Source organism: Clinocottus analis, unplaced genomic scaffold (assembly GCF_023055335.1).
Source record: "Clinocottus analis isolate CAN_PGR_092001 unplaced genomic scaffold, fCliAna1.0.p SCAF_7, whole genome shotgun sequence".
NCBI classification, from domain to species: Eukaryota; Metazoa; Chordata; class Actinopteri; order Perciformes; family Cottidae; genus Clinocottus; species Clinocottus analis.
Window position 1 is genome coordinate 2,791,929 of NW_027176229.1, and position 25,542 is coordinate 2,817,470.

The 25,542-nt window shown below is 41.9% G+C and overlaps 1 protein-coding gene across 2 annotated transcripts in view; it reads right to left on the reverse strand.

Moving 5' to 3' along the window:
* The window catches only part of unc5db (unc-5 netrin receptor Db), a 187,428-nt gene that overhangs the window by 61,018 nt on the left and 100,868 nt on the right, over positions 1-25,542 (reverse strand). For both annotated transcript variants that reach the window (XM_068605066.1, XM_068605065.1), the window contains exons 3-5: positions 14,805-14,948; positions 13,451-13,554; positions 113-293 (exon numbers count right to left, since the gene is read on the reverse strand). In XM_068605066.1, coding sequence (XP_068461167.1) covers positions 113-293; positions 13,451-13,554; positions 14,805-14,948 — 429 coding nt within the window. The remainder of the gene's footprint in view (positions 1-112; positions 294-13,450; positions 13,555-14,804; positions 14,949-25,542) is intronic.

Sequence of the window (25,542 nt, forward strand, 5' to 3'; positions counted from 1 at the left end):
TGTAGGGATGCAGGAAACCAAACAAATTGATCTGAAGTGGCGTGTAAACAGCGAGCCAGAACACCGGGACATGTTGTAACAGGAAATAATAGCGGCTGGGAGGAGGGCGTACCAAAGACTATCACAGTGGCCGTGGCGCTGCGTCTCTTAGCCACGATGTTGCTGGCAAGACAGGTGTAGTTGCCCGAGTCGGACAGTCGCGCCTCGTTGATAATGAGATTGTGGTCAGCACGGGTGTCAATGTTGTCGTCGGTCAAGGAACTCAGCAGCTCTTCGTTTTTCAGCCATTCCACCTATACAAGATAAAGGGAAGATATGTGACTTTACAGCAGGGGAAATGCATCACATTCTCAATTATTTATCAACTATTAGGTCACGATCAAGTTGATCCTAGTTCTTCACAACGTGGGTCTTCTGTTAGTACTTTTAGCCATCATCATTTGCAAATGATGACATCAGGGAACAATATGACTTGACAACAGCGAAGATCGACCGGACAACAAACAAATGAAGAGACGAGTTGTCGAGCCACAAGTAAAGACAGATTACAGGAAGCATTCAGTAAATTACAGAAAGGATTCATTTGGAGGTGAAGTCGTACAAGTGAGCACACATGACTTGTTGACAAAATTAGTGAACAATGTCAGGCATCATTTTGCCGTTCATTTTCCCTTTCGCTTACGAATACGTTTGGCTAGCTCTCTGACTTCTGTGTTTAATAAGGTTATCTCACAGGTCACAGGTGAAATGTGTTAGGTATAACTAAAACAATGCAACTGTAACAATTATGTTATATAAATGGATACACTCTAGGCCCCCTTCGGGACTCCACTTTAGGAGAGGTAGGGTGAATTCTGACATGATTTATGCTTATCGGTGATTTAAATCCCATCCGAAACAAGTATGTGGGCAGTAAGTGCAGCTGTAGTTTTTCACCCATACTCGCTAAAAACTACAGCTGCACTTACCTACAGTTTTCATGCAATCAACATTCTTGATCTTGAAGTGGAGTAGTTCACTTTTTTATCAGTTCAGTGTGAAAGTTCATCAACTGGACTATTTTAATGTCAGCACTTTAAAAAAAAATGATATTGCAGCTGGGGAATGAATAGGCTCTCAGTCAATCGGGGAACTGGGCAGATCCAACATGCATCCTTGTGATTGGCACAGCAGCTATCGGGGCGGGTCCTCCTCTTTGTGTACAGGAGGAACATGTCCAGGCTAGTCTCGTGAACTGGTGCCTAGCTTGAGTGTGCTCCTGTGTGTTGCTGAATATGTGCATTTCAGACTTTCAAAGATAACATTTTTGGTGCTTTTGCATCCATTTATTCATTTGCTACAATATGGACAATATAATCCTTTTTTTCCCCTCGATTTATTGAGGCTTGAAATGTTTTTAAATTCTAAAGATATTTAAATTCGTGGACAAAGTGACAATGGGCTGCACGAGTACTTTTAGGAGCGATCTGTCCGACAAACTATTTGCAGTAAAGCTAATGTGAGGGATTTATAGTGTTGGAAATCCTCCTATCTTTGGGTTTACTTTGTTTAGTTTAGTCAGTCACAGTTACTGCTAAATTACCGCAACTTAATTATCATCGCCATCGCAGCGCGCAGGCTTGGGTTGCTTAGTAGCAGCAGGCGCAGCGCAAGCGCTTTTAGATAAAAACATGTGAACAGCCCCTTACACAGTCAAAGGAAGCACTTTAACCAATTACCAGTGACAGAGAGAAAAACTCATTATAAATTACAAACTTAGTGACGCTTTACCGCTTCTACCCTGGTAAGGGCACTGCATCAATGCGCTTGCAAATTACATTCATAGCGTGGCAGAATGGGCCGTGCTGATGGATTTATGGAAGGAAGTGCACAGGCAACCTTTATAATAAACAACACTCAGGCTGGATGCAAATGGGAAGCGCCTGTGGGCATGTATGCACTGAGTAAATAGAAATGACACACAAACCCCAGGGATGATAGATTGCAGGTATACATTGACACAAATAAAAATGATAATGAACATCATAACACAGTAATCACTTCTCCCAGTCTGTATTTCTTCACACCTATTGGAGTCATTTGTACCACTGTTAACAGGAGTTGGAATTTTGTCATTTTTGGATCAGAGAGTACATTACAGTTACGGCGGCCGAGGCCTCTATTTTTCCAATGGGATTGAAGAAACACTTGGAAGCCCTTCTTCAAAGGCTCCCAGATTGTTCTCCACAATTAAAAGACAGCCTTTGGGCACGGGTAAATCAAAATGAAAAGGTAAAGCGCTTAGCATTGTTGATAGATAAGAAAATAGAGATGGAGGACTAGGGGACAGAGTCTAATTTGTCATGATTAAAGTCATCTGTCACTGAATCCCCCACCCCCTCCGACCCTTTATGTATTTATTTCAATTCTAGCTTGGAAAATGTGTGACTTGAAAGAGGCAATTAACGCGTGGCGCTTGCTGTTTGGGTCCACGCTGCACATTATCTGTCTGTCTGCCCGTAGGTAATGATGAAAAGATTTGCCGAGCAGAAGGGAAGAGGGACAGAGGAAGGGAGGCGGTGGGAGGGAGAAAATAAAATATGAAGAGACAAATACAAATTAGCCTGGCAAGTGTGTGGCAGAGGATGTGAGAAATGAATTGCCTAATTGGCACATTTGTTTCAATTACGATGCGGTCGTCAGTGTCAGCCTTGACGGAGGTGTTTCCAGTCGGGGGCCCCACATCAAGGCTCTGTCCCTGTGATTTCATTACCTGGACCGCCCCTGAAGGTCACCTCCTCCAGCCGGGTACTCTCCTCTCCTCAGGCCCCACACACAGCTCATTCAGATGACATGTGCTGATGATAAGATGCTGAGAAATGTGGTGAGTTGAGGGGGCAATTAGAGGACAGAGGAGCAATGTAACGGGTGACACAGCAGCCATCATAAAGACTTATGAGGGGAGAGCGCTGATCAAGACCTCGCCAGCTGACGCATTTTTTGCCCGTGCCTCACTGCCCCACCCCTGGGTCCAACGGTCACTGGATGTCAAGGTGACGCAGTATGAACGGATCCAGCGCTATGAGGAGACAAATCCGTCTGCTGAGTCACGCTCAGTTGTCACAATTTAGCATGATCTGCTCCCCTTCGGGGCGATTTTCAGCTTCCTGTGGTGAAGCCGGCGGAACTTTTTAATTGCCGGGTATTTCTCGTCAGCCCAATTACACGGATTAAACGCCTCTGTCAGGCCCCCTCCCCCTCGCCCTCGGGACCAGGAGGGACGCCGGCGGGAGCCGCTGAGGAGCATATCTGAAGCTATACCGCTGCTAATCCACCCGACGTTTTCCCACCCAGCCTGCAACCAATCAACAGCACATGTACAAAAAGGCACGCTTATTGCCCACACGCACACATACCCAGAGACACTTTGAACTCAGCAGGGCTCGGTGTGTGTTCATAGGACCGACAGGTCTGGGAGCAGCCGGCGGAGTCGGAGGGAGGATGTGAATATGTGTGGCTCAGCTGAGCGCCCTCGCTCCAGAGGTTAATCAGAAAAGATACGGAGAGAACACAAAGTGGGCCTGTGTCGACCATCCGCCTCCCCCGTCGCTTCCCAAATGCCACCCTCTCCTCTCCTCCGAGCCGCGTGCCACGGCATTTCCATTCCACCCCGATCCGGCTTATCTAAACAAAATAAATAGAGGGGGCTCCCAGCTTCGGCCCAGGGTAGGAGTGGAGGGGTGTAATTGCTTGGCTGGATAATGAAGCTCATCATCTGCTCTCCAGGAGACTCGCTCTGACCTGCAAGAAAAAGAAGCAGGGGCGCTCGGCGGTGGGATCGGAGAGCAAAGCCGAGTGCAGAGGAGGCAGGGGGAAGGATGGAGTTAAATGTTAGCTTGTTTTGGAAAAGCATCGCGGTGTCTTTGCGAAGCTCAACAGAGAACAGCTTGTATCACAGTGCAGAAGCATTTAGTTGATTCCCCTTTGTGCCGTAGCCCGGGCTGTCTACCTGAGCTACTGTAGATCAAGGGGATTCATCTTGGATTAAAGGCTTTCATTCAGGGAAGTTGAAATTGGCTTCCAGTTTGGCTGTTCATTTCACACTTTCTCTCAAAGCAACCTCTCGAAAGAAACTCATTATACAGGGTTATCATGGACTCCTTTCTCGCCGGGTTAAAAGTTCTGCTCTGCATTCACATTCCTTAATATCTGTGAAGTAAAAGTGGGGGATTGGTTTTGGATCAGGAGCACCAAAACCAAATTACAAATAAGATGGTTCTAAGTTCTATTAACCGTGGGCAAATTACAGTCTCGCTTTGGATACCATGTATGAAGGTATTTTCGTAGCAACGTTATTGAGGATTTGCATTTTGCAATTTCGTTCTCTACCATGACTCACACACCCGTGTGCTAAAATTTAACAAACAGGAAGCTCCTGTGAGTCTTTTTTTTGTTGAAAAACTCTTAAATGGATTTAAAAGATGAAACCAGATTCAGTTCCCCTGAAGAAGACATTTTGACAAATCCTAGGAGACAATAACTATTGATTCACATGTTACACAACTAAGATAGGAAAAGTTAAAGTAAGTCTTAAAGGTTTTTCTGGAAAAGTGAAATATAATAATATTTTTTAGCACATTTTTTAGCTCAGGTAATATTTTCTGGTGGTGCTAAACTGCATCATATTGGGACCTGTTTCCAATATTCTGTATGTGTAAAGAGATGAGAAACAACTGAAGCACCTCTCAATGTGTATCATAATGTTGTCCATCCCTATATGTGAGTATGTTGCAATAATTCACAACAAATTCAATTTATAAATTTCCGAACTCAATGGGCTTTGTAAACGACAGACAAATGCAACTATCTTCCCGAGCTAGCTGCTTGATGAGGTGCTGGTAGTTTACAAAGGCGTACACAGTGTTTACGTCCCCCAGCTCACTGAGCTACTCTTTCCTCTTCTCTCTTTCTCCTTCTAGATGAATTAATGCCTCATGCACATTACTAACTCTACTTCTTCCCAGGAGCCTCTGTACTTCCTCGCTTCAAGTTTCCATGTATCAAGGCTATCTGGATCCGGTCCCGCCTGCTATGGAGGCCCTGCTAATGCCCATCCTCTCTACTTCCTTCTCCTGACGTCTATGTTGTTGTTGTCGTGATCGTGGTCCATGCTTACTACTCATATTAATAATCTCTGTCATAGGACAGGGATTGTCGTATGTGTACAGATTGTAAAGCCTTCTGATTTTATACAAAATAAACTGACTTAAATTGTTTGCTCAGTGTGGAAAGGAGAGTAAAGGTTACTTAAAACCCAAACAATGAGCTATAAGAGAAATGCTGAGGAGAACTGCAGAGCTGGTCACAGAGCTGGTCACATTTCACGGCAACAAAATAACTTTGCTAGGTTTAGGAAAATAATGTGGTTTGGTTTCAACTTTTGTTTTCACACAGGACACAAACAATGGTCTCCTGGGTGAATGTGCTGTTTTTGTTTTGATGCATCCATCCCAACCTTCTCCCTTCTTAGATGTTGCTCTTTATATTACCACACCTGACTTCCTTCGCCGTACAAATGAGTAGTTGAATGACTGCAATGAAGCTTCGTTCCTTATTTCATTCTGCATTTTTCCTCTAAGTGCAGCTCTGCGTCGTCACTTCAGCCTGTGACAATACTGACTCTATTGTTGCGGAATATATCTGTAGCTGTGGCTTACTGCACACTGCAGAGTGACAGCTAAAGAGGTGTGGGGCTGAGCGCCCTCCAGCAGGCAGGGCCGCTCGGAGGAGGCAAGAGCAGCTTCTCCTGTCTTTTTCTTAGTGATTGAAAACAACAACAACTCTCATAGTACAAACCTGTCAGTCATGCTGAGACATCGTCCAGCGAGTTGGTTTTTTTGGGGATGTAGAATTTTTTAGTGACCTCTACTGTTATGGAAAGGTCGTGTAGTGTTCTACAGCATGGGCATAATTTGCAAAATTCATATACAGTATAAGACCTTTCAAGCCGCCCTGGCTCAGCGTCGCCATGTTGAGAGCCATGTGGAGGTTTTATATCTGCTCTGAAAGAAATATGTGAGTTTAGCATCTTTTAAGAAAACAAAAGAGCTAAGGGAGGGGTGTCAAACATATGGCCGGATCCGGCCCGCCAGGGGGTCCAGTCCATCAGAAAAATAAATATATATATTTAAATTGATTTTTTTTTACCAAAATTAGCAGAGCTGGGATTCAAACCTCTGATCCTCTGCTTATAAGATGGACATACAAACTATTGATCCACAGTCGCAATTGATGTGAGCACTGATATTATTGTGCTAGAAGTCGTTAAACATGGATCACGTCATGAAAGTGGCGTCACAAACGTGTCACAGAGCGAGGGAATCTGCAGAGGAGAGCCAGGCAGATAAACAGAGGGCTGATGTCTGAATGTTTGGTCTTTATGTTTCTAGGTAATTGTTGAAAGACCATAAAATAGAGTTTATCATCTAAAAACCTTGACCAATGATTTAAACATAGAGAAACATTGTCGTTAATTATGCGTTATTATGCTGTGATTTCACTGGGCCGGCCCACTTGATATCAAAATGGGCAGCATGTGGCCCCTTCACTAAAATGAGTTTGACACCCCTGAGCTAAGAAAAACGCCTAACTGTTTCTCCACCGACAGAATATGTTTAATTGTACCATTTTGGTCAATCAAGCCAACGACGGTCCAGTATGTATCTTACAGTGTGTGACACATGAAGTGTTCACTGCACATACACTGAGAATGGACTTGTGAAGAAGGTGGATTTTCCCATAAGGAATAAGAAGTACATGAAGGTTTGAAAACAAAGTAATTCAACTTTTTTTGGTGGAAAATAGCGTATTTGACACAAACTGCATTTCAAAGCTGACTATTAAACATTCCTTGTAAAAACTAATTATACAATTATATCTGGAAGATATATTTCAACTTGGACCATATTTTCCCATGTTTTTGTGTCTAAGTGACTAAAGGTGAGAACATTTTTTTAATTGGTCCAGTTTAGAGGAAGTCTGCCGCAGATTGCTTTTCTGTGCAGCATGTTTCAGAATAAAACACTGCCTTATGAAAATGTCTGATTATCGCTTTGCTCTGATACCCTAATTCTAGAAGCTGAAATCTAGTGATGTTATATTCAAATGTCAAGAATAGTAACATGTTGAATTGTGACGTCCCACAGCAAGGGTGGAGGTTTGGTTTCAGAACATATTGTATGGAAGAATATTTACTCCACCGATCAGATGTCCCTATGTACCCTGGGAGGCCAAACACAGCCCACAATAGCTTTGTGCTCCTCACAAAAAAAAAAAGATATTGCTGTGACCGAACAAGTGGAGGCTGACCTGAAGGAATTTATCAACAGTTTGACCAACTTACATCCTCTCTCATGTGTATTTTGGACAGTATACAGACACAATTTAGATAGTATATCTAGGTGAGAGGGGGCCATGTCTATTCCCTGGTAATTACATCCTGGTGCCCAAGCAACTGCATTTGTCTCACACACCGATTTCTTCAGTCATTTTTCATTTGCTGCTTTTTTTGTGTATCATTTTACGCTGCAGCAATTGATGCTTAGAGCAAGTGCTCCAAAAGTCAGTTGAAGTGGTATGAGGTGGGCTCAGGCCGCTGCTCTTTACTTTGCTGACTCATGAATGCAAAACCACTTACAGCACCAATCACATGGTCAGGTTTGCAGATGACATAACTCTGGTCGGTCTCATTACTAAGGATGATGAGACCCACCATAGGAAGGAGGTCACCCTTCTGACCACGTGGCGTGGAGACAACAACCTCCTTCTGAACAACTGCCAGACCAAGGAGATTGTTGTTGTCTTCCAGAGCGGCCACACTCATACACCCACCACTGACCAACAACGATGCCGACATAGAGAGAGTGAGCAGAACTACATTCCAGCACATCAGTGATGACCTCTCATGGACAACCAACACAACATCACTGGCGAAAAAAGCCCTGAGACCCCCTCTACTTCCTCCGGAAGCACAAAAAAATCTAGAACCGGAAGAACAGGAAGCTGAACTCTCTCCTCTCTTCCTCCCCTCTTTTAGAGTCTGAATGCTGCTAAAACTCCATGCTGATACAATACATATGTATAGTTTTCTTAATGTACATGTTATATATGTCTTGTCTAAATATTCTTTTTTTAAATCTATTTTTGCACTTTATTATTATTATCGGTAATTCCCTTTATGTTGGACAGGAGAAAAACGTTTTTTCAAATCTTCTGTACGTTTGCACATGTGGAAGAAATTGACAAATAAAGCTGACTTTGTCAAAATCACAAACAAAGACTATAATGCAGAAGACTGCTGTTTATGTTCTGTGTTAAACCAAAAGTCAAGCGTTGACTTACATATGATATTTCCTCAGTGGAACAAACATACATATTTTAACCTATAGATAGTACTTTTGTTCCCTTGAAGTAGGTCATAGTAGTTTTGTTTGAATTTACTCCAAACAAGTGTGAGAAACTGTGACCGAGCGTCCGCAAAGTCAGGTAGCCATTTTGAAAAGTTTTCTCTTGCATAATCATTCCTCCAGTCTGTATTGGGCATTAAAACCACATCATCAAATTACAATTTCAGTGGAGGACAAAATCCAGACTTCTCTATGTCTTCAATAAAACTCTTGTTCTAAAAACAGTTTTTTTGAGGCGGTAACTGTTAAAGCAATCTTGGCTCACCAAAATCTAAGATTCAGTAAAAACAAGTAAGGACATACATTTTTTTTTTTAAAAGCCTGCATTGAGGTAGCTTAATCATAATAAAAATGTGATTCATCATTGATACTTGTTATTATATTCTCCTGATATTTCCTTCATGTTCCTCCTGTTTTTCCCCTGTTTTCCATGAGCAGCCAAAACATTTTGGATCTCCAGTTGAGAGAAACCAGTCATCTCTTTTTCTTTTGAGGCTTATATGAAGCTTTAGCCGTCTCGGATAGAAAAGCACAGTCAATATCATCCAAAGTTACAGTTTTCAGTCAAATATTTGCTGTTGCCATTCTTCCACTGCAGCTGAACAGGGAAACACTGTCTGTGGAACCACAAAGAGGGAATTATTTACCAAAAGACTGAAGTTGGTATGGAAGAAGAAGCCCTCACATGGCCATTGAATGGCCAGTAGGCACAGGAGGAATCACAAAAAACAAAACCTCTTTCAATGTTCATTTGCCTTTCTGTTTTTTGGACTTCTTCTGCACTCCTATTGGTCCAGTATGTAACGTACAGTGTGTGATGGGGACACATGAAAGGTTCACTGCACATACACTAAGAATGGACTTGGGAAGAAAGTAGATTTTCCCATGAGGAATACAAAATAAAATAAAAAGTTTGTTTGTGGAAATATAATATTTTTCAAAGCTAACTGGTGTACATGTATTGTATAACTAATTCTAAAAACATATCTGGAGGATATATTTCAATGGAAACTTATTTTACAACTTGGATTTATTATTTTCCCATGTTTGTGTGTCAAAGTGGCAAATGGTGAAAACATTTGTTTTAATTGGTCCAGTTTAGAGCAAGTGCATTACAGATCTGAGAACATTATGTTAAAGACCCGTGAGAGATTAAAAAATATATATTTCTCAGTCAGGTTTACCACATAATACTGTGAGACAAATATAATAACTAAAAACAAGCACTTTTAGTGGGTGTACATTGACTGTGCAGAGTTTCACATTGCAGCCTGTTTAGTGGCTGCTAGCTGCAGTATTCTCATTCAATACTAGACCAATTTCTAAAATTGTTGTTCCCATTAGTCCCCACTGAGACACAGAAACATGGAAAATATGATGCAGGTTGCACAATACAGAAGCTGCCCTCGAAGTAAAAAAACTGCCTATTAAAATTTGCATGTTCTCAAACAGATGATTAGCTGCTTTTCCTTGTCATACATAGTAGTTAGCTGCATATCTTGGGGGTCTTGCCTGTTTATGAGTGACCATTACTCTGGGCCGTGGGAAATCATAGCTTTGGGATATTTTACATAGAAAAATAATTGGCGAAATCGAGAAAAGAAATGTAAAAAAAAAACTGATGATAAACTTAATTAGTGTCAACTTTAGGGAGTAATATACATGTATTTATCCCTCCCCAGTGTCAACTAAAAAAGCAAGTGCTAATCTGAATAGATAATCTAAAAGGTATTTCAGTAATGACTCCAACAAAACAGAAGTGAGAGTGAAATAAGCACCAAAAAAACATGTCAAATGCTCTAATCTTACAGTATAATGGGACAAGTAATTGGATGGAAAGAATGACTGTAAATTACAGCATTGTCAAAAAATGTATCTTGCCGTGGCACTCCTTCAAATAAAGACCTCCAGAGTCAATGAGACCTGTCGGACTCTTGCTTAAATAAACTGCTGCAACCTCGTGATACAACATGATTCCAGCGTGACGGATTGGAGACTCATTAGCTCACCCTGACATCCTCGCTGACGCGGGTGATTTCCAAACAGACCACAGTGTTTACGCTGCACTCCGACCGCAGGCCGGGCCAGCGCTGCGTTTGCTACGCCGGCATCCGTCCTGCAGCTGCACTCTGAAACCTCACACCACCACACTCACGGATGCCATCTCAATATTTCATGGACGAGGTACGCTGATATCGACTGGGCCGAGCATCTTCCCTCCGCTCTCTGCATTATTCACTCCCGTCTCTTGCGGCTGGGCTCATTTGTGTTGACAAAGGACTAGATGGGAGGTTGTGATTCGGTCTGTACGGCTCAGATTCAACTATTTTTACCCCCACTGTGGATTCTGCGGCGCCAGAATGACATCACTCCCCCATTTCCGCTTTGAATCATTTATAGAGCGTGGGGCTGGAGGTTGACCTCCACTTGAATCTGTTCCCTGCACACATCAATTACACATCCATTGTTCATGCCAATTGTCACCGGACCAAATATAGAGGGAGACATTCTGCATTTTGGAGAGAAATGTGCACTTGGTGACATTTTGCATTTAAATGCTATATTTGCATCCAGAAGTCAGTCTTTCAGGTTGATCTCACTGTGAGAAACATCTGCTTCTCATCTCACTGGGGGCCGCTGTTAAAGTTGCCACCTGGCATTTCCTTTCCAAAAGCAATCACAACACTTTATGTTGATGATTAATACTGTTAAATATTGGGGGTTTTCCTTGGTGTCATCCGCTAAGCAGTGATGGTGTATTTCCAGTACAACCAGGAGGTAGTTGGAATACATTTTTATGATTAAATTTCGGTCATTTTTCATACAATGTCGACGCAACCCTTTTAACGTAAACTAACTGTATGCCACACACAATCATTGTTCTGCAGATTGCTTTTTTTTTGCAGATTGCTGAATAAATACTTTAAGTTTGTGAATAATATTGATATAATGTGTCGTCTTCAGTCCCCCCACATTCATTCCTGACCAAGCAAAGACCTCCTCAACGTTTGTTACTGTGAGGTTTTAGTAGGTTTACTAAGCTCACCCACAGCTCCCGCCATGTCCCAGGCTTGGGAGAAGAGAGAACTAGAGCACTGAAAATGTACATTTAACATTAATTGATGCTTCTCACAGTACTTGGTGTGTACAAAAATATTATTATGTTATCACAAGTTGTTAAATACATTTACTTACTTGTAATGAGCATTTTTATGATCAATGATGCGTAATAAACGCTCGGCGCCACTCAGACAGTAGCAGCAGGTCTGTCGCTATTTGCAGGTGTGCACGTTTACAATGTCACAGCAGTCATATATAAATCAAGTCAATATTTATTCGATCAATTGCATTATTTAACACTTCAAATTTTCATGATTTGCCATTGAAATCATGTTATGCGTTTGGCTTAATGCCCTTGCACTGTTCATAATATTAGCATCAGAAGCTTGTAGCCGCCGCCATGTTGAGAGCTGCGTGGAAGCAATCCTGTAATCGTACATTTGCTCTCAATTTCCTCCACCACTGCTCAGCTGGTAAAAACATAAGGTATTTGCTGGATGAGGAAGCATGACAGACAATCCTGCACTGATGCAGATGATCACAACCCTGGAGGATATTAGTCATGTAAACAAGGAGATGAAGAATCAGAAACTTTCCATACAGTATAGGATCCACCGCAGGGGCCTCGTCATTCTCGAAACTTCTTCTGAAATTCCATTTTAATTTCAGTTATAAATGGAATTTAGAATTCATGGTAATGTTTCTTTAATGCATTTAAGAAAGATTTTATTTCAAATCCTATATACGGATGGCATAAACCTTTTCCTAATTTCAAAATAACTGCTATAGCACTGTTGTTAAGTCTGAGACGATTAATAAATAAATAAATATATGTACTATGATAGTTCAAGCTCATACTATAACTATGAAAAGTAATGACTTGTAATACGTATATAACCCACAAAATAAATTCATAAGTAATCTGCATATTCATGTCGTATATAATAGCGTCAAACTGAGTGTACGGAGGAGATTGGAATGGAGGGTCTGAAAACACAGGACTTTTACAAAGGGAACCTTTTTTCTGTTATAATGAGATATGACTTCCATTCATCCATTTTCATCAGCTTTATCCGGAGTCACTGTGGCAGCAGGTACAGCAGGCTGACCCAGGCCTTCCTCTTACCCGCAACATTTTCCAACTAGTTCCCCGGCAAGCTGGGAGAAACAATCCTTCCAGCATGTCCTGTGTCTTCCCCAGGGTCTCCTACCAGTTGGACATGCCTGGAAGACCTCTAATGGAAGATGTCTCGCAGCCATCCAAATTAGAGGTAGATAGGACTTATATCCTATTTTTCTAGCCGATCTTATTTCAAGCTTAAATCAAGCTAGGACAGGCTTCTTTAATGAGGCCCAAATATTCCAGACTAGTACAGAACACCTGGCGTACTTCATGTTTGATATCTGAGATGCAATGATGCAATGCACGTCCACAGATCTTGATGTCCATGTTGCAACCAACAGACTCCCTTTCATGACTTTGATGTCTTCACCAACACAGTGGGAGCTGCTGATGGATGAAACTACAGAACACAGTCGAAGAAAGAGTAACGCCTCTCCAATACCCACTCCCTCAAATCATTCAGCAAAAATCCACTGTAACTGGACCATTCACTTTGTGGCCTGCTCCACATTAAACCAGATGTTTCTCAAAGCACAACTCTCCAGAGGTTAACGACACTAAAAACTGAATTTGAGAAGTGAATCTTTGAGTCTGATGTCTATCTTTTATTAACAGAAGATTTGATTAAAAAATATGCTCTTGGAACCAACACTTTCACTTCTTGTTAACTTATCGATGGCATCTAACACCACTATATCAATCTCTTAAAGGCTGAGCTCTCTCAGAGTAAGGATGGCCACTCTGATGCAAATGTTTTTCTGTTCTGCAGGAGTATAAGCTTCTTCTCCTTCCGGGGAGGAGGAGCGAGTAGCAGCGACCTTACCTCCGCCACAGGCACTCCCTCCGGAGGGCGACAGTGCAGTACGATCATCCCGTTAATTGGCACCTCCTTCCCCTGGGGGTCCTGCTCAAAGTTTTTCCTCAGGTCTGTGTGGGGAGATAAGAGGCAGCTGTTAGGTGTCAAGTGTTACAGTTAGCCTGGCCTCAATCCTCTCCAGCAGCTAACACGCCGGCCTGCCCTCGGCTCTGCACGCCACGACCTTCAAAACCCTCCAACAGGACGGAGAGGATCCCATGGCCCTGTGTTACAGAATCTGGTAACAAGGTGGTTTGAAGGACACACAGGATGGAAAAAGTGCACGAGCATAGCTCTGATCATCTTGGGCATTCATGTGCATGCATGAGTGATGAATCCTATTCTAACCTTTTTCAAAACTGCCTTTGATAGGCTTCATGTACCCCAGGATCATGAGAGATTCCCTGCATATAGGGGATCTAATATAGGAGGGAAACTCGATAATAGTGCCTCGGTTCAGCTGGCAGGTAGGTAAGTGCAAAGACAATGAGATGTAAATCCTAGCTGATAAAGAATTTGGCATCACATCATCATTCATGAAGTCTAATTCTTACTTTCTTCAAAGGACAAGAAAATACTTTCTTGATCTGTGCGATTTTTTTCCAGTTTTTTTCTCTATGGCCACATAAGAAATCAAGTAGGAACGGTTCAAGTGCAGGCGTGAACACAGAGGAGGGCTTTAAGATAACCTACAACACCATCTGGCAGCGATATTGGATTTGGACAACACTAGGCTGTGAATAGCTGATTGCATCTAAACGTGATTGGATAGCATTCGTTCCTGGGAATAGATTATTTCACCACTGATACATCTGATTCATTTTCTGCTAAGATAATGTCAGCTGGCTGTGTTCACGTAGTTTGGGATAAACCACAGGATAGAATTGAAAAAAAGCAGTCATCTAACTCCAGTCTGCTCGAGGTCTAAGAAGACACTCTGTAAATCAGTTTGGGTGATCTGTCATTCCGAATGATTATAATACTTCTGGGACCTCAAGGGGAAAATCAAATGTTTATTTTTATCCCAGGGACTGACAGCCTTCACTGCACTGGAAGGCATTATTTTGTATCTGCTTTTGTTTTTTTTAATTTTCTGTACGTATATTCTGCTCTGGTGGTCATAAAAGACAACTGAATACAAGCAGTATTAAAGCCAGTTATTTAGAGTATTTTACACTTATGCATTGATTTTTTTTATAGCAAACACACTACTACTCTCTTTTCACTTACAGTTTTCTTGCTTGTGTATTACATATTTCCAAATGATGTAAGACAATGCTTTGTAATACAGCTGCCATTGCTGGGGTCTCTCGATACTCACAGGCGATTCGGACAGTAGCTTTGCGACTCTTTGAAGTGCCCAGGTGACTCCAGGCCACACAGAGACACCAGTAGTCCTCCGGGCCGTGGAAATCCTCCACTTGCTGACGGGACACATTTATCATCACCTCACGCACCTTCAGCCCTGGAACAACAGAGAAGATAAAATAGTTAGAGCCTGCTAACCGGGACCTTAATCCAACAACTTCCAAAGTATCAGGTTGCAGGTTGGGTTTGGGCTGCTCTGTTATGTAAATCGCGTTTGGATTTGGTTAGTTTAGTTGGTTCCCAGCAATGCATTGAGTTTTGGGTCAGGTTTGGGCCATTTTGTGGCTTAACACTTTGATCTGCTTTTGGTTTAACCCTTTTCAATGAAATATATTTAGAAATGCCGTATTCTGTGTTGATCTAATGTGTTTTTTGGTGTGTGTATTTTTGATTTGTGAAAATCTCCCCAAAGCATTGGTTTAGGGCCCATTATTCTGAGTGTTGGACATGGTTATGGTGGTAAAGTCAGACAGACAATCTTCAAAGTTATCGGGAATTCATCCTGAAGAGAATATGCATGTCCAATGTGATCACAGACTTACGTGAATTGACCTCAAAACTCTGAGTAGGACATTAAATGCTGTTGTGTTAAAAATAACGCCACCATGGAAACTATGAAGGTTTATTCAACAAAACCACTCAGGGGTTTAAGAATGAAAAGAACATGTTATGGGTTAAAATAAGTTTGTTTGATACTTAACTTCAATTATGCAACCTACGTAATTTAAAAAGAATCAACAGTGACTTTTGGTTTCGCACAAGAAAGGAAACCCGGTCTTATGGGTGAAAGTCCCATGTTGGACCCATCTGTCCACCCAACCGCCTCCCAAGGTGCACTTTGATTACAAAGTTATTCTGTGGAACCTGTAAACTTGTGTGTCTCAATGGAAAAGGTCTTGTAGTAGAATGTTCCTTTGAATGGTTTTCGTGGTTCTGGTATGCGATTTTCACATTTCGGTGCCACCACCGCTTAATGCATTGTTAAAAGTTTGTGGTCCTTTCACATATTTCTGAAAGATGAGGACAGAATCTCGATTTGTCCAGTAGTTGCCATCATGAAGGAGCTATGCCATTAGAATGGCAAAAATATGGCTTTGGACCTTTAATTTTGATGGGATTTCAAATGTGGTTGTACCAGTTAGGTACAGTCGGGTCAGGTCTTAAAGATACCTTTTTTAGACTTAATCTAGACCTTTTGGTAGGCAAACACAGTGAGTGAATGTAGCAAAATGAAACAGAAAAGCCCTGCATTCAAAATAAGGCTGCTTAAAGAATCATTAATCAATACCCTGATACGTCTACAAGCTTGCGTCAGTGATCAATGGGTATGAGAGGATTAGTTATGCGTAAATGCTTATAAAGGCTGACACACTTCCTTTATCCCCCTCCCCCATCCCTCGACTGAGCTCACTAAGGAAATTGGCAGAAACACAGTCCCCCGGGGCCCTCTACTGTATGTTGTTAGTGCTCAACGCCGCTAACAAGAGGAGAGCTAAATCAGCTGTAGCAGAATTAGCATTAATAATTTGAACCACACTTAACCACACTTCAAACGGCATATGTAGACTCGCTGTGCAAGCGACAAAAGACAATAAACCATATTATGTAACACAAAAGGCATGTGAACACAGCAATGCTCTGACTTTATTCTATTGAATGCGTTAAAGAAGAAGAATAGGACGAAAAGCCTTTATTTAAAAATCCTCTTAGGCAACTCACATTCCCCAGTTGCAAGTCTTCGTCACCCTGTCATCTAGCTTCTGATGGGTATACAGCAACTGGTTTTAATCTGAGTCCTCGGTTTAGGGCCTGTCACATGTGTTTTCTCACCAATCCTCAGAGGCTTTTGCAGCCTCCAGGCCACAACTGGATTAAAGGCAAGGGATGTGCAATGAGCTGGGGACTGCCAAAGACCAATACCCAAACCCCTCCACTCGTGACTCTGGCTTTTGTGAATACACCCTCTCTGATAAATAACACTTTAATCTGACATGCTCTTACTCAAGTCAAACAGCCTCATACTGGGGCGGCACAGCTTGCGAAGCATTGAGCAGACTTCGGAATGAATACCAATTAAACCCAAGTGACTGGCAGCAAGGCCATGCGATGGATCCACGCTGGCGTTCGCAGTGAAATTAAGAAATGGAGCGCATTTCTTGGCGGGCGGTCTCCGCTGTGCCGGGTGTAAATGGCAACAACAGAAAAGTGGGCTTCTTGCTTTTTTGTCACACCAAACACGGTTGACGAGTTGTGAAAAGCTGATACAAATTAGGCTGTTCATCTCAATATGGTGCACTGCGTTATCTTTGGCGACCAGGGTAGTTTAAATTGTGATTGACAGGCCTGGAGAAAAAAAACAAAAAAAGGCATTTTAAGAAGAGGAATAAACAAAGCAGCGGCTCTATGCTTGGAGCCTCCTAGTCGCAGCCCCTGTAGAGACAGAGACACAAGCATAATTCATAATTTCTCAAGCAGCGGCAGAGAGCTGGCAAGTGTATGTGTGGGAGGAGAGACAGCGGAGAAAATAATGACTAATGACTTTCCATGATGCCCTAAAAAGTATGGGCCTGTGTTATGGAGAATAAGAAGAGAAGAGAGAGTGATGGAGAGAGAGAGATATGTCAGCGGTAAGCTTTTCTCAACAGAGCAACATTTCCTGGACTCCATATAGACGTCGACAGGTGGTTTGCCGCCAAGATGGGGACAACTGCTGCCACTGTGTCATCCGTCAGCCCTATTTTTTTATAGGCAGAATACTGAAAAAGGCTAATTAGAGTAAACCACTTGATCTGTTCTTCTCCCCAATCCCTCCTTGCTCTTCGCAGTTTCCTCAATCACTTGATGAATCCGTCCAAAGCGGCTGAATCACTCTGAGAAAGATTGGCAAGACGGCTGATTTAAGAAGAAAGTTTTGTCTGTTTAAATTTCAGTGAAGAAGAGCGTGCTACGGTCTAGCTCATTAACTTGGACGTGGGCGACAATAAATTCCTAAAAAAATATTGCGTTAGGATCATTTCTGCCTAAAACGTTTCACTTCATGGATTTGAGTTCAGAGGGAAACTTTTGCATGCCATCTTTTACTCTCAACACATATTCCCTCTGGTTTTCTTCTAATAACCATTCAATGAAAGGTACAATTGGAATGAAGTGCAGAACCATAGATCAATAAAAGTATTTTTAAGAACATAGCAATATTACTGGCAAACCCTAAATACTGGCTCCGAAGCAAAGGGAAAGTGAGAGCTCATGATTAGACTATATCACCCTCACTTGAAAGGCTCTTTCAGGTGATTTGTCATTTAATAATGACAAATCATGTCATGACTAATGGCATGACATGATGCTGTCCATTCTGATAGAAGGATCCTCCTTTTTTCAGATGTGAGGTCCTGGAACAGAGGATGTTGTATCTGTGCAAATTGTAATGCCCCCTGAGGAAAATTTGTAATTTGGGACTTTAGGCTGTGCAAAATAAATTGAATTAAATTGAAATATTCCCAAACCTCCATAACATCACTCTATATATTACTATAATATCTATCGGAAGGAAGTTAGTTACTGACTGAAAGTCTTAATTCGAGATGCATTTAATTGATGGGAAAGTTATTATTATTTTTTTTTAATGCCACATTGCAATTGGCCTTATGTTAAGCCTTTGTTGTCTCTCAAGCTCTCAAGTTTTAGATGAACAAAAAAAGTATTTTAGAGTATTTTGAAGGATATATCCAGGATGTCAAACTGATTCAGCACCAAAAAACAATTTTGAACGTTAAAGAGCAGCAGGCAGAATGGTTACTATAACTAACTTAATGTCCACAAAACTATCATTTCAGATTTCTTTCTGGAATGATATGCTACGATTGGTAAGTCCAGGAACGGGACTTGGTAAAGGATGAATTCTACATACTCTACAATGGCTTATTCATCAGCTTCAGCAGGGTTATGTGTAGGATCCCTCAGTTATCTTATCATCATTCTCCATTTCATCATACTTTTCCAATTAGCCAGTGTATTTAAATTAACATGGTTGGCGAGTAAGTGAAGGGTTTAGGGTAGAGGTTTGACGCTGCTTCCAGCTTTTAGCTTCTATGTCTTGGAAGCACTAAAGCAGGGCGAGAAATTGCTGCTCACCTCCAGCCAACTAGTAAATGATGATGGCGATGGTGGCGGTTGAGTTAGTGGGTTTGACAGGTACCGACCATCGATCAGAGGCTCTTTTATACTCGATAAACCTTTCGGCTGGTTTAGAAAGGAATAAAAAGAGAAAAAGAACAGATGCTATATTTTGAGACACAGTAGAGAAGAGTTAGCTTTTCTTCATGTGTGATTATATCAGTCAGGGGACACACAAATCACACTGTCTATGTTCAATGGGTTTTTATCAGCATGTTTCTGTGAGAAACACAAACTCTGTGTCATTTTCTTTCTGATGCCTTTCAGGAGCTGTCCAGATCTCCATTACTGATGCATACAACAGGAAAAAGGACAGGTAGTCTTATCTCCAGGGGCTGTAATGCTGCACAGTGAGCAAGCATGTTAATAAAGATGATTAAAACTGAAATCACAACCACTTTATATTTATATGTATATTTCTAATGATGTTTTCTGATCTATGGAAAAAACATGTATCATTTATACAGTCCAATGTGCAAAATCTGAACAGAAACAATAGGAGTGCTGCTTAGCAGCAATTCATTTAGAATAACATTATTATTGACTTTACACAATCACACTCCAGTCCAATTGTTTATCATTTGTATGCATTCAAGTCAAACATGTATATATATATATATATATATATATATATATATATATATATATATATATATATATATATATGTATATACATATACACACACATATATATATATATATATATATATATATATATATATATATATATATATATATATATATATATATATATATATATATATATAAAAGGGGCGTCAGGGGTCAGCGGCGATGTCGCTAACCCACCCGACCCGTCTTGAAACACGGACCAAGGAGTCTAACGCACGTGTGAGTCAGAGGGTCTCTGAAACCCCGTGGCGCAATAAAAGTGAGGGCCGGCGTGGGCCACCGGTTGGGCGCTGCGTAATTGAGCATTGCTTGGCGAGGGAGTCTGCTCTGGTGGTTGAAGTGGCTTTGTGGGTCGGTACACACGCCTGGAACCCCGGTTGCTAACTCACAGAAGGCCAACGTCTGAAACCCACGGCCCGCCACTGGCAAATACAATTCTAACACACTGTTTAAGAGATCTAGTTAGATTTTACTTGACATTTATCCAGTTTCTGAATTAAAAACATAAATAGTAATGCTGTACGTCGTCAGTAGAAAATATCTTGACACAAAGTCAAATAACTATTATAATATTCTGCTTTATCTTCCTTGCCCATGTGCTTCCATGTAGTTGTGGGCCACCTACACACGCTATTAGAGCCACAGCATAATTCTTCAAGTAGAACTGAGGACACTACACTTTTTATCACAAAACAGCATTCATACATTAGCATCATCCTCCATTGGGGTCTCATTACGTCCACTCCAGCTCACCAAAAAGGGCTGGCTTCCACACTAAGACTTAATGCTGACAGAGGAATCCTACAGGTATTATTCAGAAACATTCTCCTCACTGTTTGGTAACCAGAGCACTTAAAGCATCAAGGCTTTGTTCAAAATGCATCTCAAAATTAGACGCCATTTCACTCTGCCCACATTCATATTGCATACCAGCAAAACTAGCTCGCACACAAGAGCCCAGACACACAGACATACAGTACAGACACACAGTACACACACATCTATGCATGTGCGTGCATCCATTATAATCTATTTTACCTTTCTTTTTGGGGAAGGATATCGGATAGCACATCATTTCTTGTTCCCTCCAGAAAGGAGAACTTTTCTGTCCATTAGGCCCTGTGCCCACCATAACCAGAGACAGTCCCAAACCACGGTCTCTCTGAAATGATACCCAATTTCAGGCCTGCAACATGTGAAATCAAGCCTGCCAAACATGCCGCTAACAACTGACACACCTTGGAGTGTGATGAAATGGGGAGAACAGAAGTGACACTATGCAGACGTTAGAACTACAGTGGCTCATGAACAAAGAACAAGAAACACTTGTTTTGTAATTATCTGGCTGTGTCTGGATGGAGAGTTAAATGCAGATTGATACACTAAGCAACCCACTCAAGTGAAAAGTCAACACTAACTTAAGTTCTCACATTCATCCCTTTTCTATTTCTGCTCCAGGTGGCATCTGCAAAATGTGTTGTACTACACAATATTGAGCACATTAATTCCAATCATTAGGACTACACAATCTGTCTAGATTACGCCTGCATTTTTTTCATTTCTCTGCAAGTGCAAGACATTTTGTTGATATACTACTAGTGCAGGTCTGCCAAATGAGCAGAGAGGAAAACAGGGAACCTGAGGGTATGGGGTGCTGGAGCCATACGAGCCATATGGTCCACGGCTGCAGTCTTTTTTGCTTGGGAAGATTCCTAACTGAGTGAAATGACCTGCAAGTATTAAGTCTCAGCCATGATACACGTTGGTGGAATTCTCTAAATGCTACAGAAAGGTGTTCCAATGCTTCCTTTCCTATCTTCTTGTTGCTGTTATGTGATGCTGGTATTGATCCTTAAACATGACTTGGGTATTTATCAGCCTCCCCATATTCTACACAGAAAGGCCCTATCGGTAATACATTTAACATTTAAAGCGGCACGCCGCAGTAACCTAAATGTATAAGGCTCTGGCAAACTTAAACTTTTATTACAATCGTCATATTACAAATGTTTCTCTGCATTTCCTTAGAAATTAAGGAGCAGTGGGCTGGCGGCTGTGAAGCATCCAGAGAGCAACTCGGGGTTCAGTGACACTCTAGCTCAAGGACACTTCGACATGCAAACTATGTTGGGACCAGGGATCAAACTGTGAACCTTGTGGTAGCAGGACGACCACTCCATCCATGAGCCACAGCCGCCCAAGGTTTCGCCTTCATTAATTCTGCTTGTGATTTTCATCGACAGAATTTCGAAGAGAAGCCCAGGTGTTGAGAGGAGCCTGGTAAGGGGCTTTAAGGTTGCATATTTAGGGTTGCATATTTTGTATATGACACATTCACATTTCTCATTCATCTAGAAAAAGAATCCAAAATAATGTTAAGCCAGATATTTCAATACCTGTAGAGCAGAGTACATTGTTTTACTCACTTCTCTAAATTAAATTGTAAAGTTTTGTCGTCGTGGAACCTGGAGGAAGATTTCTGCTGCAGGAGGCTGGAGTATTTCACGACCAAGTTAAGCAGATTGGCGTTAGCATTTTTACTTCTGACGACTCTTCCGGAAAACGGCAAATCGCTCCCTTTGGATCAGGACAGCCTCTCGGACGCATCCCTATGGGGGCAATATGCTAACAAATGCTAGGGAAAGATGCACCTTGCTTAGCCCGTGGTTCTAACTGCCATTCTGGCCTTAAGAAGAAGCAGAACATGGATGGATAAATATATGGAAAGCGGTGATCAGAGCTCTAGCAGCATAATGGTTAACTCTGTGAGGCTGACGAACGCGCTGATCATTTGCTCAGTGTTTACTTGACGCTTTAATTAATATTTCCGCAATAACACAGCACAGGAATATGGTTCAAATGTTATCGTAATCTGGAGACTCTCCACTTCCGTGTGCTTATTCTCACGAGAGCGTACATGATCACGCGGGGAGAACACAGTGTTTACGGAGGTGCGAATTCGCGCAAGTTAAAATTTTCCAAGAAGCTCCGCCCGTCATTACCGCCAGCTAGCTGCCATTGCTTGCTGAATCCGCCTGAATTAGCGCTAAAAGCGGCCATCATTCAGTAGCTATAATGATTATCAACCCAGACACAATGGACTTTGATGTTCCGACGTATGTGGAATTTAAGTATAATGCAGAAATACGGGTTATTTTATTTATAGTGGATAGCGGAAAAAACATCTCTTTTCACAGAGATAAGCCATGGAGATAATACAACATAAAGATCTGCCCATCACCTCATACTCATCGCGCATACTACAAAATTGGTTTGATTCCAGACAGGGACCGTAAGTTATTGTCATACCCCTCTATCTCTCAACCCAAATTCGGTTCTATAGCAACACTATTAGATAATGGCAAAAATGCTTACAAACAGAAAAGTAAACCGGGAGGCTCCTGGAATCACTCTGCATCCTCTCTTTCTGGAGTGTCGTTCAGCTGCGTCCCAAGGGTCCATATTGGAAATAAAAACACTAGTACATGCATCTATACTCCTGTGACTGCTCAGGTATTATAGCCAAATTCGCTGACATGTCAAAAGGTTCCTTTCTCTCCCGTAAAACAAAACCCAAAAGATGGCAAACCTTTACAGCCTAGTTTTCAGGTCTGGCAGCAAACACATGCAGGTGGGGCTAAATAAAATCATTTCTAGGGGAAAAAAGTAATCACTCCTCCTTTCCCCCCAGGAGTCTATAGTGGTGGTTAGACCGTGTGTGTGTGTGTGTGTGTGTGTGTGTGTGTGTGTGTGTGTGTGTGTGTGTGTGTGAGCTGTATTGTCCGGGCCACATTCGGTTAACAACCCCATTAACTGCCTCACAAAGCAACCCCGGGGCAAAGATAACATCAATCCCGGCTTTAGAGGCCATTATGTTTCAGCCTGAGATGTACGCACCGCGCTGGAAAAGGCAAGGTGAGGCTGCGGCAGTGGAGTAGCTATAAGGGTGGTAAGGTCTCAACGCCACGCCCAGCCCTGTGTCCACCTAGCAACCCCATCCTGATCACACACACACACACACACACACACACACACACACACACACACACACACACACACACACACACACACACACACAGACACAAGCAACAAAGCTCCCACGGGCAACTTGGCAGGTGAGGACTGAGGCCGCTTATCTGCTTTACTCAGACCTGCACATCATGCACACACCATCAAATGCATTAACTCAACATATTCTATAATATGCACAGACACACAGTGTAAACACAATAGAAGCACACATGCGTGCACCAACAGACATGCATGGAAACAAACAACCCCCCAACCTCAGCACACATACATAACGGCAACCTGTTTTCAAGCACGCACACAATGTACACACCCTAACACACAAACACAGTCTTATTATGTACATATCCTGCATGCAATACCAATACAGGCAGCACAAATAACATAACCAGATGGCCGAGCTACACACACACAATGCACATGAACTCTCATACTAAAAAATGTACACACAGATAAATACTTACCTCCCATATCCCCACACCCTCTCACAAACCACCCACTTCCACACACACACACACACACACACACACACACACACACACACACGTGATACAGCTTCTGCAGTGTATGAAGGCGCGAGCTTTGTCCACCCGCTGCTTACCAACGATAACATTCACACTCCACGGATTCTGGAAAGAAAGGTCAATGTTTTTTTCCCCTTTCTGCTTCATCGGTAACTATTGAACACAGGGATTCTATACGGGTCCATGTTTGTGTGCAACTCCAAGCGCTTAATAGCCAGATTCCTCCAAGGGAGGCTTAACTGCCTCAATTAAAATCACATAAACTGGAATGCGTGAGTCCTAACAGCATAAACACGTCTCCTCTTTTTGAAAAAACAAGGATAAAGAGTTTCCCCCTGATGAGTCAGGTGGATGCTGCTTTCCTCTCACACTCCCGGGTTCGAGGCAGTAATCATGATTAGGGTGCGCCAAGAGAGGTGGCGCTGATGAGTGACGGTGTCCGGGACATATGGGTGGGAGGGAACAGCTCTACACCCAGGGGATCACTTTGCTCTCTCCCCAAATGTGCCCCTATGAGTTTCTCCCAAATTTGGCGAGACAGGGAAGTTTTCCAGGAAAATGGGGGAGGAAGTGCTGAGAGTTTCTTCACAATAGAATATAGGACAGGGTTGACTTCAGGGGATGGAGTTGAGAAAAACCACCTACATCCAGTTTACTAATCTCCTGAGGCTGACATGAATCTTGATCATGTGGAATTATGTGGTTTGCATTTCAAGGAGAAGCATCAAAGACATGTTTGGAAAGGTAAACCTCGGCTGTCAATTTGTTTATAGCTTTCTTTTTGCTGATCAAAAACTGGAGGTCCTCATTTTTACTTTACATTTAATATTTTCAATGAACCAGATTTGCATGAACTCTTTCATAAGAATTGCCCTCATTTAGATTTTCTTTTTACATTTTATTAAGCTGTATCCATGTATAATAGAGGGAGATTGTTAAGATAAAAGGATTCACTTGCAGTTAATTATGAAAAAAGAACTTTAGCGTCTATCATATTAATGTTTTTGTTTTTTAGCAAAAAGGTTCTGAAAAACTCAATGTGCACTGCCTGGCCCGCACCCAACAAAAGTCAAACACAGTTTGCAACTAGCAGTCACAAGTAGTTGAGCCATTAGCAGCTATATATCAGTCGTTATTGCAGTTTTATGGTTTCTTTAGACTCAAAACTATTTTGAAGGTGCATATAAAAATAATAAAAAGGTGCAAGTTGTCGCCAGTGTATGCATATTTGTTTTCGACGACTGAAATTCAAGCATCTGTGCTTGAAACCAACAGTCGGTGGAAGCGGCACGCTAGCTACGGCGAAAGTCTGAACAGTTGTTTAATTTCTATATA